The 13,503-nt window shown below is 31.8% G+C and overlaps 1 protein-coding gene across 1 annotated transcript; it reads left to right on the forward strand.

Moving 5' to 3' along the window:
* Positions 1 to 355: 355 nt before the first annotated feature.
* Positions 356 to 13,214, forward strand: LOC134693951 (tubulin delta chain-like). The gene is made up of 12 exons (XM_063554929.1): positions 356 to 540; positions 1,986 to 2,081; positions 3,228 to 3,280; positions 5,163 to 5,241; positions 5,985 to 6,043; positions 6,828 to 6,969; positions 7,787 to 7,939; positions 8,607 to 8,702; positions 9,214 to 9,286; positions 10,037 to 10,181; positions 12,009 to 12,169; positions 13,126 to 13,214. The coding sequence occupies exons 1-12, from the start codon at positions 446 to 448 to the stop codon at positions 13,192 to 13,194; spliced, it is 1,221 nt and encodes a 406-aa protein (XP_063410999.1). The 5' UTR covers positions 356 to 445; the 3' UTR covers positions 13,195 to 13,214.
* The last annotated feature ends 289 nt before the right edge of the window (positions 13,215 to 13,503 follow it).

Below are 13,503 nucleotides of genomic sequence, written 5' to 3' on the forward strand. Positions count from 1 at the left end.
GCCAGGAGCCTAATACATGGTTGTTGTTGGATCATGTTTGTCAAATTTTCGTTCGTGAATTTTCAAATGACAAAACTTTGTAAACTTTGCTAATTTTGTAGAGCGGCCATACAGTATTGCCTTATCATTACAATAGGATTATTAATGCCCTTTAAATATAAATGCAAAGTGTATGCCAATTTCTATGTCGAATCATCAATCTATGTGTTAATTTTGACAGAAAAATTTTACGATTATGTGACTACTTGGACACTCCCATGAGGGGCCTCTATTTTTTATATTGAAGATATTAAACGCGGAAACTTTTTACCGGATTTTTTTTAATGTTTTATTCTATTCATAACATCCGGTTGAATATCAGATTTCGGTCTGTTTTCAATTTATACATTCGCATTGTTTTGCAGGACAACGGCTATGTTATGAACAATGAAGTTTTTAATTGAAGATGTCAGCAGTATTTCTACATGTCGGTCAATGCGGAAACCAAATAGGAAAGGCTTTCTGGAAGAAAACATCACAAGACAAAGCTGTTCATGAAGGGTATACAAAATTTAGTCACTTCGGCACATACTACAAAAAAGTCAAATCACAGGGGCTTGTTTAGTGGGTCACACGAGGTTTTACTGTCAATGGCGATCGCTATCCTATATAAAATACCAATGGTAGGCTTGTTTAGTGGGTCAGACGACTGAGACGAGGTTTTACTGTCAATGGCAATCGCTATCCTATGTAAAATACCAATGCTATTTTATATAGGATAGCGATCGCCATTGACAGTAGTATTTTATATAGGATAGCGATCACCATTGACAGTAAAACCTTGTCTGACCCACTAAACAAGCCCCTGTGGTCAAATTTGCACCCAGTACAGCGGTAGGTCTTTTCACCACCGAACACCCCAAAAGTTTTTTATTTCGTCTTTAATCGTTATCAATGTGAATTTAATATTCAAGTTATTAATTCAACAAATCAGGAGATTAAAAGTCCAAATATCTACAGAAAATTGACGGCCTGGCAACTCTTCAACTACAGTACTGTCATGACTGTTACTCCGATTCTAATGCATTACAAAAAGAAAAAAATCGATAAAACTTGAAAAAATGTTTAAATTTGTCAAATAAAAAAAAAATCCGTGAAACTTCATAAATGATTTATCATTTTGGCACAAAGACGTCATAGCTAAACATGCTAAATGTGACGTCATACAAATAAAGACTTACAAACTTGAGGTTCTTACGTTACCTGTACGCTTCAAATTCCGATAGAATTACATTGAAACGGTGAATACGATGTAGTTGTTGTTTTATTTACTATGATATAGTAGTAATTGAACATTTGTTGATTCATCAATTCAAAATGGCAGGTCCCTTCTTAGTTACGCCTGGTCAACTGTGGATTTAACGGCAACTTTTACATGTTTTAGCCAATGAAAAAAAATGTTACATCCAAAAAATTTTGCATTAGACTGGCAAATTTACCAGTATTATCACCTGTCAATTGACTTCAATACTGTCTGCAGTCATATGATTATGAGTACAAGGTTAGTTAACTCCACAGGTGAATGGAGCTCATTGTTAATAGTTGACTTACATTATCAAAGGTCAATTAAGGTCGATATTACAACAGTAATAATACAATAGCATTCAGTAAATACAATTATTTAGTGTATGTATGGCTTATTTAAAAACAACAATAAAAAATATAGGTCACCGATTAGTTAAAAAAGATATTTCAGTTTTAATGCCAAAAAAATGGCATTATTGAACCAAAGGGAGATAATTTAGAGCTTTTTCAATGATATTGACATTTTAAAAGTCACCTGGGGTCAACACGAATTGAATTTTTGGAACTTGTCCTTATAATTCTGAAGTGCACAAATGTGAGCCCTGATGCTTACATTGATATCAAAGGAATAAGACTGTGATAAAATATAATTTCTGTCTTATAGTTTTACAATCACGTCAGTCTCTATTTCTTCCTTTCAGACACACTTTCATACACCCTGATGAAAAGCAAAGATCTGTGCATGTAGATAGTGAGCCAAAAGTTGTACAAAAGGCTTGTAAAGGTCTCAAAATAAGGTAAGTAAGTACAAAAAAATCACAAATGTATGTTGGTCTGAGACCACAATTATTTCTTAGTGCATTTCTTATAGAACATAAATGAACATAAAAAAATCCCACCTGCGCTTTCTCAAAGAAAGTTTTACAGTGTGTTGTACTACTTTTGGGACAAATTATATCAAACCGATAGAAAACTTCATCGTCTCTAACTCAAAATATGGACAATTTTATCTTTAGGGCGTCTTGAAATCTTTTGACAGCTTCTGAAGTGCTATTTTTCTAAACCTTTTTCACCTGGACCAAATCACTACTTTCCTTTAAAATTCTGGACCCAAATTTTTTTACAGTGTAATTTCACCCCCCTACTTGTACATTTTTTGTAATTTGAGGCATTAAACATTTAGAAATAAATTTGGAAAGGGTATAAAAATTAATGGCAAGTAACCCACTGTCAACACTAGGGACTATATTTGTGAACAATGAAAATCAAGTTTCTGTTGATCAATTAACATGCTAAAGACATACATTTTGTACAGTGACAAATAGGAGATTTGTAACATGTATTATCATGATTATCATGATTATTGCAAAATAAGAAAAAAATGATAACAAGAATTTAAATGGCATTATGCAAGTTTTTATTTTTCTGACACCTGGATTTATGAATTTCATCACAATTTTTACAAAAATTGAAAAAAAACAGTGGCAAAAGTATAAGATGCTTTAAAAATAAGATGTTGTATGATTGCAAATGAGACAACTCTCAACTAGAGACCTAATGTATTAAAAACAGCAACTATATAGGTAACCATACAACCTGCATAAACAAACCCATACCTACATTGCACGCTATAAATTGCTCCAACATGATCATGATGATAAACGTAAAAAAATATTAATCCATACGAAAACAAAACAAAAATGATATATATATTATAGCAACAAACAATAACAACTGAATTATACCAGTGGTATCCTTATTTTTCAATTTAGGCATGCATCTTTTTAAACCTAAAATTTACTAATACTCACACATGTAAGCCTAGATCCATCAAAATTCATGACCACCACCAAGTTTCAGTCAACCCTGATGATGATCTTTTAAAATTTTCTAGGCAGAACATTGTCATTTTTTCAATGCTCAATAGTATTTATTTTTTTCAGAGATGGAAACATTGTATCTGGGAAGAGAGGAAGAGGAACAAACTGGGCATTAGGTACATGTATACAGGGTTTCCGCTGGCGGTCGCCATTTTCGCGAAAAAATTATAATTGTGGCGATTAAAATTCGTCATTGGCGAAAGAATTTGGCGAAAGAAATATATATAACGATTTATTTTAAGCCATCTTGTTTATTTACTTTTTTCGGGTTTCTCTGACTTTACCTATCAGATATACTTGGATTTCACCTTGAACTCGTTTAGATTTTGACAGAAAGTCAATAATCAGCTGATTGCATTCATAACTATCGACATCAAAGCACTAATTAATAAAGGTGTTGATTGTATGATAGAACAAAATGATATGGTTGAATGGCTTCTGTCACATGTCTCAAAAGGGATTTATTAACCACTTTCCGACCCACGTGTTTGAAGCAAAAATTTTACGCTTCCTCCCCTTCTTTTAATTTTAGTCCAGAAAAGAAACTTGACGAAAAATGTCCATAAGCAAGAAAGGTCTCTGATTTAAACCTTATCAATTTACTTTCATACATATCTATGTTGTGATGTTATGCTATTGTTTCGGAAAAAGGGAGAAGGTTTGGATCCATTAAAACGTTTAATCCCGTTTGCACCTGTCCTAAGTCAGGAATCTGATGTACAGTAGTTGTCGTTTGTTTATGTAATATATAAGTGTTTCTCGTTTCTCGTTTTGTTTATATAGATTAGACCGTTGGTTTTCCTGTTTGAATGGTTTTACACTAGTAATTTTGGGGCCCTTTATAGCTTGTTGTTCGGTGTGAGCCAAGGCTCCGTGTTGAAGGCCGTACTTTAACCTATAATGGTTTATTTTTTAAATTGTTACTTGGATGGAGAGTTGTCTCATTGGCACTCACACCACATCTTCCTATATCTATATCATTGATTTGAGTGGTTACTTCAAAGTCGTTTCAGTGATACATGTCTTTTAAGCATATAGTTTTAGTTATTTACGATGGACTGGAAAAGAAAACTTTTGTTCAAAAGGTTGGCATGAGAGTAACCCTTCAATGTAATGAGTACACCTTACACGAGTGATCAATTCCAAGTGATAAGATACTTGTTTTGTTGTAAAACCCACTTCTTATTTACAGGGGGGGGGGGTCTGGAAAAAAAGGAAATTTAAAAAAAAATATATATTTGTGTTACTTGGCGAAAAAAATTATAAAGTGGCGAAAAATATATTGTTTTGGCGAAAAATATATTGTTTTGGCGAAAAATATATTGTTTTCGCGAAAGAGGTGGCGAAAAAAATAATTGACCCAGGGGAAACCCTGTGTATACTACTATATAAATTGCCATGACAATGCAAGAGTTGTCTCCCTCTATTCAATCACTCTTGGAATAACTGTACATGTATTTATATTCAACAATATTTGCTTGTATTTATTTGTTAGATAGCTGACTAAAACCTGCTGAACTGAATTCCACTAAATATGCAGAAATTCCTTTGCAAAACATGAAAGCCTGTACACATGTTCATCAGCTATTTATTTTTTGGTGTGAATTTCTTTTGGCTTATATCACTAAAATATGGACTTTGCAATATTTGCTTTTGTTGCTATTTTAAAAAAAAAATCCTTTGATCTTGCTGAATGATAATTTTCTTTCTCAGCTGAGTCCAGTGATATGATGAATTATCGCTAGAAACTAAGGAGGCACACAGCCATGACAGCGTTAATTTGCTAATGAAATTGATGTTGTCATAGGTAAAATAGCGATAAACAGATTATCATTGGTCATCTCAATTTGATTGTCTTTTTCACTTTGGTTGTACTGGCTCAAGCGATAAAATAAATCTTGTTGAGCTGACCAACGATAATCTTTAAATACATGTATTATTTGGGGATGATCAAAAACACACTTTTGGACTCACTATGGTATCCTTGTATGTTTATAGGTTACCATGGACTGAAGAAGAGTGGAGAGGATCACATTCTAGAAGATACTGCAAACCAAGTCAGGAAAGAAATTGAGAGGTTAAAAAATACTTATATTGCAGAAAATGTAATGCTTTAATTGAACTGTTGATTTCAATATTTACATATTGTTTGTCTTGAATAGAATGCAGAATAATTTTTCAATTAAAAGTAACTTTTTATGCTGCATTGATATAAGAAGATGTGGAGAAGGGTCATTTTGAATTTGATAGCATCTACACTGTATGTCTAAATGATAATATTAAAAGAAGATACACAAGAGATATTCAAATACTGAAGACAAACTGACGATGCCATGGATTAAACTGTCAACAGAACAGATTATAGAAAACCAAAATTTGTTTTTTGTTTCTTGTCAACTAATCAAATGATTCATCAATATATATGACATAAAAGGGGCGGTTATTTGAATGATTGAAATTATTTATTCTACCGTCGATTTATTATTTTTGGTGGGATAAACATTTAAGTAGATTATGACTTCGTAAAGGCAAAGCAAGAATTAAATTTTTAAAACAATACATATTTTTATAGGCTTGTATACTGACTGACAAAAATGTGAAATCAATTTTCTGCTTACATTAAAAAATTTCTCATTACAAGAAAAGTGGTTCTCAAGAAATTGTATTGATCTACATTATTTACTCGTTGAAACAGTTTTATATGTCAGTATAACAAAATAAACTAACAACACACAAAATTTAAAGACACAATCTGCAACAGTAAGTACTTCGATGCATATCTCAAAATAAGCCTTGTCCTAAGAATTTAATTTTTCACAGATGTGATATGTACAGTGGTTGTATAATGATGCACAGTTTGACCGGTGGTACAGGTTCAGGTCAGTATTTGTTTGTATGTAGGTACTTATAGCTCATGTAAATGTAAATGAAAAAACAACATTTGTTATCTCCCCTTGTCCTTTGAATATATTTTTTTTTTCACATTTCAAAGTTTAATCAATGCTGGAATTGATTTTTAGTTGAAGCTGGTTTGTAAAATTCTAATCTGCATAATGATATAGCAGCTTTAAAATAAAACAATATGAAAGCATACTCTATATGGTCATATACTTAAATATTAAAGTACAAAGTTCTAAAAATGAAACAATTCTGCAACATATATTTCACAACTGTTTTTTGTTTAATATCATTTATTCAATATTATATATCCTGATGTAAAATAATAAGACAAAGAGAGACAACCCAAACCAGTCACAAGACCTCATGATATTACTTTGGTTGTCTTTTTGTGATTTGTGGAAATATCAGGCTCAACTTTATAGAGATCTGTATATTCTTAGAAAAGGTATTATCCAATTATTATTTCTGTACCATGCATGGGGGTCATAACAACACAGAACCTGTATTTATTTGTATATTTTTTTGGATTAGGATCTTGTTTTTGTGAGACAATGATGGAGGAATATCCCATGAACAATCTGATTTCCTAGATACTGTGAGGACAATTTCTAAACATAACCTTGGATAGACTTGTATATTTTTTAGGATTAGGATCTCGTTTTTGTGAGACCATAATGGAGGAATATCCCATGAACCATCTGATTTTCTGTACTGTGCCCCATCATTCTAACACAGAACCTTAATATATTTGTATATTTTTAGGATTAGGATCTCGTCTGTGTGAGGCCATGAGGGAGGAATATCCCATGAACCATCTGATTTCCTGTACTGTGGCGCCATGTTTGACAGGAGAAAGTCCGTTACAGAACTACAATGCTTTGCTAACACTGTCATACCTTCAAAGGTAAAATTAAAAATACTGTAATGGGGTTGGAAGGCTTCTGATCCTTAAAACTCGAGTTTAAAAACATAAAATCCTGAGGTCCCAATTTAAAAAAAAAAAAAATCCCGACAACCAAAAATTCTAGGGGAAAAAAATCCCAGATCCCAACGGTCAATCCCGATATTCTGATCCCAACGTTCCAAAAAAGGTTCTGCCCCCCCCTCTGTAGTGTTGGACAATTTGTTAAGTCCTAGAAATTGAAAAGTGTTAAATGCACTTAAAAGATAAACAATTTGAAATCTAGAGATTATTTTTATGATCCCAATTTTTGGGTTTAAGTTTGATCAGCTTATATTTTGTATTATTTCTTAAAGCATAAATTGCTGTCAAGTCTGTTATGAATAAATGTTATTATTTATGGAGCCTCATTTAATTAATAATTAGTTTCTGATTTGTTCTAACATTAACTGGTGTTATATTTTTTTGACAGCTTCTTAGTTTTTGCATAGTAATATATTTTTTTGAACTTTTCTTTTATGTAAGGGCCTATGTGTCAGAGTGGTCGAAGTAGTCAATCTAGTGTATCACTAGTCTGTCAACACCGAGTTTGTCAGTGGTTCTCTCTAGGTCCTCTGGCTTCCTCTAAAAAAAAAATTACTACAAAATAGCACAATAGTGTTGATTGTGACATTAAAAATCAATCAAACAATCTTCATAATATTTTAGTTAGATTTCAATCCATACTATATAACCATATATTTTTTTCATTTTAACTGATCTATTACAAACACAGTTCCCATTTATTAGAGATGTAATTATAAAGATTAATCCATTTCAGGAATACTGACTGTGTTGTTATGACTTATAACGATGATGTTCTTGGAAAACTGCAGAGAAAGATGGAGAGTGTATCTTTTGATACCATGAACACCTCTATAGCGTCTGCTCTCGGGGGAGTTTTCTTGCCCACAGATACCATGACACCAAAAAGGTTAGATTATCTCCCCTTGTATAAAACATTCATGCATTTAATACAATAATCCATTGAGATTTTTTGAATATCACTATTTTTACATAAAAAAACACTATAATTTTATTAAGGAATGACTGTAATATTTTTCTGTCTATGAAGAAATAACATGAATAATGCGCGTTGCGGGTTATTTTAAAGTGAGCAACACATTTGTAAAGTTATTTCAAATAGACAGAAAAAATATAACAGTCATATCTTACAATTTAATTCTAAATTCCATTTAACTGGATAAATCATGAAAAAACGTCACAGTCACATGACAAAATTATGTCTATGAGCTGATAACCAAACAATGCCAGCCAATCAGAAGATGCTTTACATTCAAAATTAAACTATTTAAGTATTTATACAAAAACCTAATGTTAATTTAGTGAAGTACTGAAAATATTGGATTTGTCTGTTTTTAAATTAGAAAATAATGAAATGAAAAATAGCTTGATTTGTCTCCCCTTAATCATAAAATGTTTTATTTTATAGGACCTTCTTTAAAGATTAGAAAAAACAATTTTTTCACCATGGAGATTTATTTCATTTCACCTTAATACATAATACAGTATGAATAATCATAGTATACATGTACACATATTATTAATCAATTTATTGTTATAATTTTTTTGTTTTGTAGTGGGCCAAGTATTGGTATGGAACCTTGGGAGATGATAAGATCAGTTTGTCCTCTCCCAGCAAACAAATTTGTACAGGTCCATCATATAGCTAAAAGGTAAATTAATAAGGTATACATGTACTGTAAATTCAGAATTTAATGAGTGCATTTATTGTTATGATTTTTGAAGACAATAATGTGAGATTGAAAATTACTTTTTCAGAATAATCTACATGCAAATAAAAATGTGAGTTATTATAATTGATTATCTCACCGAGTCTCATAATTGTAAAAAATAATAAAAACCATAATTTCTTAATTAACGGTCTACTAAAGCAAACTCTGAACCTGATAAAACTGATCTGATATCAAATGAAAAAAGAATAATTGAGAAAGGAAATTATGACTTACTGTTACTCTATAAGTGTACAACGAAGATTTCAAGGGGCAACTAAAGGATGTCTAAATCAATTGATGAAATGATCTTTAGTTTGCAGTTTTAATGTCACATTGAACGATTCTCCAGCTTAAAACTTTAGTCAGTGATTTTAGCTTCACAATCAGTGGTGCTCCAAATTATAGAAGGTGTATACTAACCAAACATACATTACAATTTTATCTATTACAGTAAGATGTCTTGGACAGGACTACAGAAACAGATGAGTCAAGGCGTTAGACGACATGATGAGAAAGGAAATGTAGTATCCTTATATATAATGATTATCAGGGTCACAATTAGGTTTACAGAAAAGATAATAATAGAAAAAAAAGAGCAGAATATAGTAAAATAGGCAGAAAACTAAAAGGCTGACTATATGATTGATAGAGCTAAATTTTAAAGAATAGAAAAGAAAATATAAAGTTTAAAGGAACTGCCTAAAAAATTAAAGAAAACAAAAATACAGTACATATAAAATAGAAGATGTGATATGATTGCCAATGAGACAACTCTCCACTAGACCAAATAACACAAAAATTTACAACTTAAGGTCACTTTAAGGCCTTCAACAATGTGCAGGCCCATACCGCATTGTCAGCTTTAAAAGACTCCAAATTCACAAATTATGTGCAGTCTTATGAGACCACTTTTTATTATGTCCCTTTCATTGGCATTATGTTTTCCGGTCAGTGCATCCAATTGTCTGTTTGTCTGGCTTCAGGTTAAAGATTTTGGTCGAGGTAGTTTTTGATGAAGTCCATCAACTTGAAACTTAGTAAACATGTTCCCTATGATATGATCTTTCTAATTTTAATGCCAAACTAGAGATTTTATCCCATTTTTTATGGTCCACTGAACCTAGAAAATAATAGTTGGATTGGGCATGAGTGTACTAAGGACACATTCTTGTTTACTCTCCCTTGAGAGGTCTCTTCAAACAGATTAACCTGTATATTATTTAATGGATTCAAGAAGAGAGAAATATTCAAACATTTTCCTTATACAGCATCAGTTTGGTAGTATAGGTAATGTAGTGATAGCACGAGGTGACAGTACAGAGACATTTTACCCCCAGATGAAACAGGGGCTAGAGAAAAAGTTCCGTAAATCTTTCAACACTGTCAGCTGGAACCCCTTCCCTATAGATATCTGGACAGGTATGTGTAAATAAATATAGAAATGAAAAGATGTGGTATGAGAGTTAATACATGTTATCGCTATTTGTCTGCCATTACTGAATATCAAACAGGTTCCTGTAAAATTTTGACATCTTAAAACATAATATCTGAAGCCACAATGGAAAAGTGATTGTTGTTGTCGTCAAAAGTTCAAGCGATCGGGTCAGACGGATTAGTGATAAGGTGTATGATACAACTCTTCATCAAGGTCAAAATGTATAAAAAGCAAACAATTTAAGTTCAAAGTACGGTCTTCACCACATAGCATTGACAATTACATTAATTTAGAGATATATAGTCTTTTGTAGACGTCTAATTTTTTCTATTGTTAAACTCACCACTTATCAAGCAGTTTGAAACTAAACTGACCAATGAGAGAAATATAGATTCTTACACTGCAACAAGTGTATTACAATATTTCTCCACTCGAGACAGTTGAATTTTATTATTTAAAGCGCGAGGCTTGCCAAGCCCTTTAAATAATAAAATTTAACTGTCGAGAGTGGAGAAATATCGTAATACATGAGTTATAGTGTTGGAATCTGTTTCTCTAATGCTTTTTATCGTTCTTTTTCAAAGATTTTCAGAAAATTGTGCTCTTAATATGCGACGTCATCAGGCAAGGTCGCCTTTTTTCATGACGTCACAATAGGAAAATTGAGAAAAAAACAAAACATTTTGACGTCATAATCAAATTTCGACTAATCATTTGCAGAGAACAGATTTTTCACTAGTGAGGAGAAATATTTTTCTCACACCGGTCAGGAAATGTGAAAATAGGACAAAAATTAGAGAAAAAGAAAAAAACATCTTGATAAAACCTCACAAAATTAGTTTGTACCAAAAAAATAAAAAATTAAAATATTTTACAGTATGATTGATCACTGTCTCACAAACTGGATAAAATTATTCTTTACTTTGACCTGTCCAGTAAAAAATTAGTAATTAATTGAACTTTATTAGTCTTTTCATATCATAAAGCATCTATGCTACAATAACTTACGTGTACTCCAATTCTTGTTTTGACTAATAATGGAAATTCTAACATGTTGTCCTTCAAATGCTTTGAGTACACACCTGTGTGCAAATATGAATATATTGCTTTGACTGTTCAGATTGTATGGTAAAGGTAAATAATGCCTTCACCTAGAGCGCTTCATTCCAAAACAATTGCCTTATTTGTCCTATTAGAATGGAAATAATTCATGGGGGCTTGAATGTATTGTGATTTTACTATCATAATGGGTTGTCCATTATGTCCATTATGTCGATATTTTACCCCTCACTATCACTTAGTGTAAACATTTTGTATAAAGGGTCAACTCGTGGCAAAATCAGGATATATTCAAGTCCCCAGGAATTATTTCTTGAACATACAATAGTCATGCTTACAACATATCTGGTAAAACAGTTGCTGTAGATTCATTTACCTTAGTGGGTACCAATTTTCATGGATTAAGGAAAACTTAAATGTCCATAGATATGTAATTTCATGGTTTTTCCAAGTTCTGTACTATACACAATGTGTCATTCTTTGAACATTTAATTTTGTGGTTCCCCTGTACCCACAAATCAACAAAATTTGGTACCTAACAAATAATAATGAATCCACATAACACAGTAATTTAAGGGTGTCTTTTAAAAGAAAACACAGAAAGAATAAATGGCAATTTAGGAATTAACTACAAATGTTTTTGTCTTTTTATAGGAAACCATAAATCTGTATGTTGATTGGGTGTAAAACAAAAACTAATCAACTGCTCAGTAGAAGATTTATTATATATCTTCAATGATTTATCCTTTCAGCCAAAACTAACAGTATTGGACCAAAAGACACAGCTTCTATTACAGTAGCATCCAATTCAGAGTCAATAGTAGAATACCTTGAGACCGTCTATGAAAGGTCAAGGGTCAAATTTGCTGCCAAAGCATATCTCCATTGGTACAACAAGTATGGAGTTACCAATGTAAGTAGGATAGTGTTTAGATATTTTTAATTTAGTTTTGGATGTAACATATGATTTCTGATTGGCTGCAGTGTTTTCTCCTTATCAGCTCATAGACATAATTTTGTCATGTGACTGTGATGTCATCAACGTTTTTTCATGGTTTACTTCAGTTTGAAATGGAATTTAGAATTATATAAGAAGGAATGTCTGTAACTACGCAGGTTAATCATTTGTCATAGACAATCACTCACCTTATATCAACGTGTTTATGACCTTGAAACTGCATTTTTGTTGAGTTTTATTTGTGAATTCATTAAAAGTACAGAATAGCTGAATTTGTTACCTCATATGCTCCAAATTAAGAAAATGATTTTTACCCTAAATATTTTCTTTGGAACAGTTGCAGTATTTAAAAAATGTCTTGAGATCAATAAAAAGAATAACTAATCAAAGAATTCAAATATAGAAAACATGAGCTATATAACAAAAAGTGAAAATAATGGATTCATGTCTAAAAGAGGCTTTGATATAAGTAGTTACTAGCTATATATAGCCAGTCAACACTTAGGTTGTGAGATGAAACTCATGCACTAGACTCCAATCTAAATTGACTAGGAATGTTAGCTTCCCTATCAAAGGTCAATGGTTTTCTCCAGACACTACGGCTTCCTCCACCATTAAAACTGGCAATCATGAAATAACCCAAATGTGGTGCTAAAACCTGTTGTTAAAACGCAAAGAAACAAAAATCAAATCTTATGTCTAACACTTTAGTCAATGGTAACAGGTATTCAGGTAATCATTACATGTCAGGGGAAAAACAAAGAATAAGGATGTAGTTGCTTTTGACATCCTGGTCTAAAATCATTTCAAACAGCAAACCTGAACACACTTAAATGCATTTTAATTTAAATATATATTTAAATATAATTTATCAGAACAGTGTTAGTATTTTTTTTGTTTATCTTTTTCAGGAGGATTTTGAAGAAGCTTTTGAGGTTGTAGAGAACATTATACAGAATTATAAAAGTGCATTTTCATAAAATATAAATGAAATTTTTAATTTTTACTTTTTTATGATCATCAAAACAAATGTGTGTCTTATGTCTGTATGTTAGTTGTTGTTTTTGTTGAGCCTGACTTGTATAGCAGAAAGCTTAACATAGGGATAGTGATTCAGTGGCATTTGCTAACCTATATTTGCTTACCTTGCAAGGTCTTCATGCCTTTCATTTGACCTTGACCTTATTTCATGGATCAGTTATGGTTATGTCCATATCTCAGGTTCTATGAGGAATGGGTCTACCATATTTTGTGTATGGAATGATTGTTAGGTGTACATGTTCATTTGG

The sequence above is a fragment of the Mytilus trossulus genome, chromosome 13, assembly GCF_036588685.1.
Source record: "Mytilus trossulus isolate FHL-02 chromosome 13, PNRI_Mtr1.1.1.hap1, whole genome shotgun sequence".
Lineage (NCBI taxonomy): Eukaryota > Metazoa > Mollusca > Bivalvia > Mytilida > Mytilidae > Mytilus > Mytilus trossulus.

Excerpts from the sequence above, each read along its gene's own strand:
- LOC134693951 (XM_063554929.1), top strand. The coding sequence starts at position 446 with ATGTCAGCAGTATTTCTACATGTCGGTCAATGCGGAAACCAAATAGGA. Across the intron at positions 8,703-9,213 it reads GTCCATCATATAGCTAAAAG|TAAGATGTCTTGGACAGGAC; the intron begins GTAAATTAATAA and ends TATCTATTACAG. Across the intron at positions 12,170-13,125 it reads ACAAGTATGGAGTTACCAAT|GAGGATTTTGAAGAAGCTTT; the intron begins GTAAGTAGGATA and ends TATCTTTTTCAG.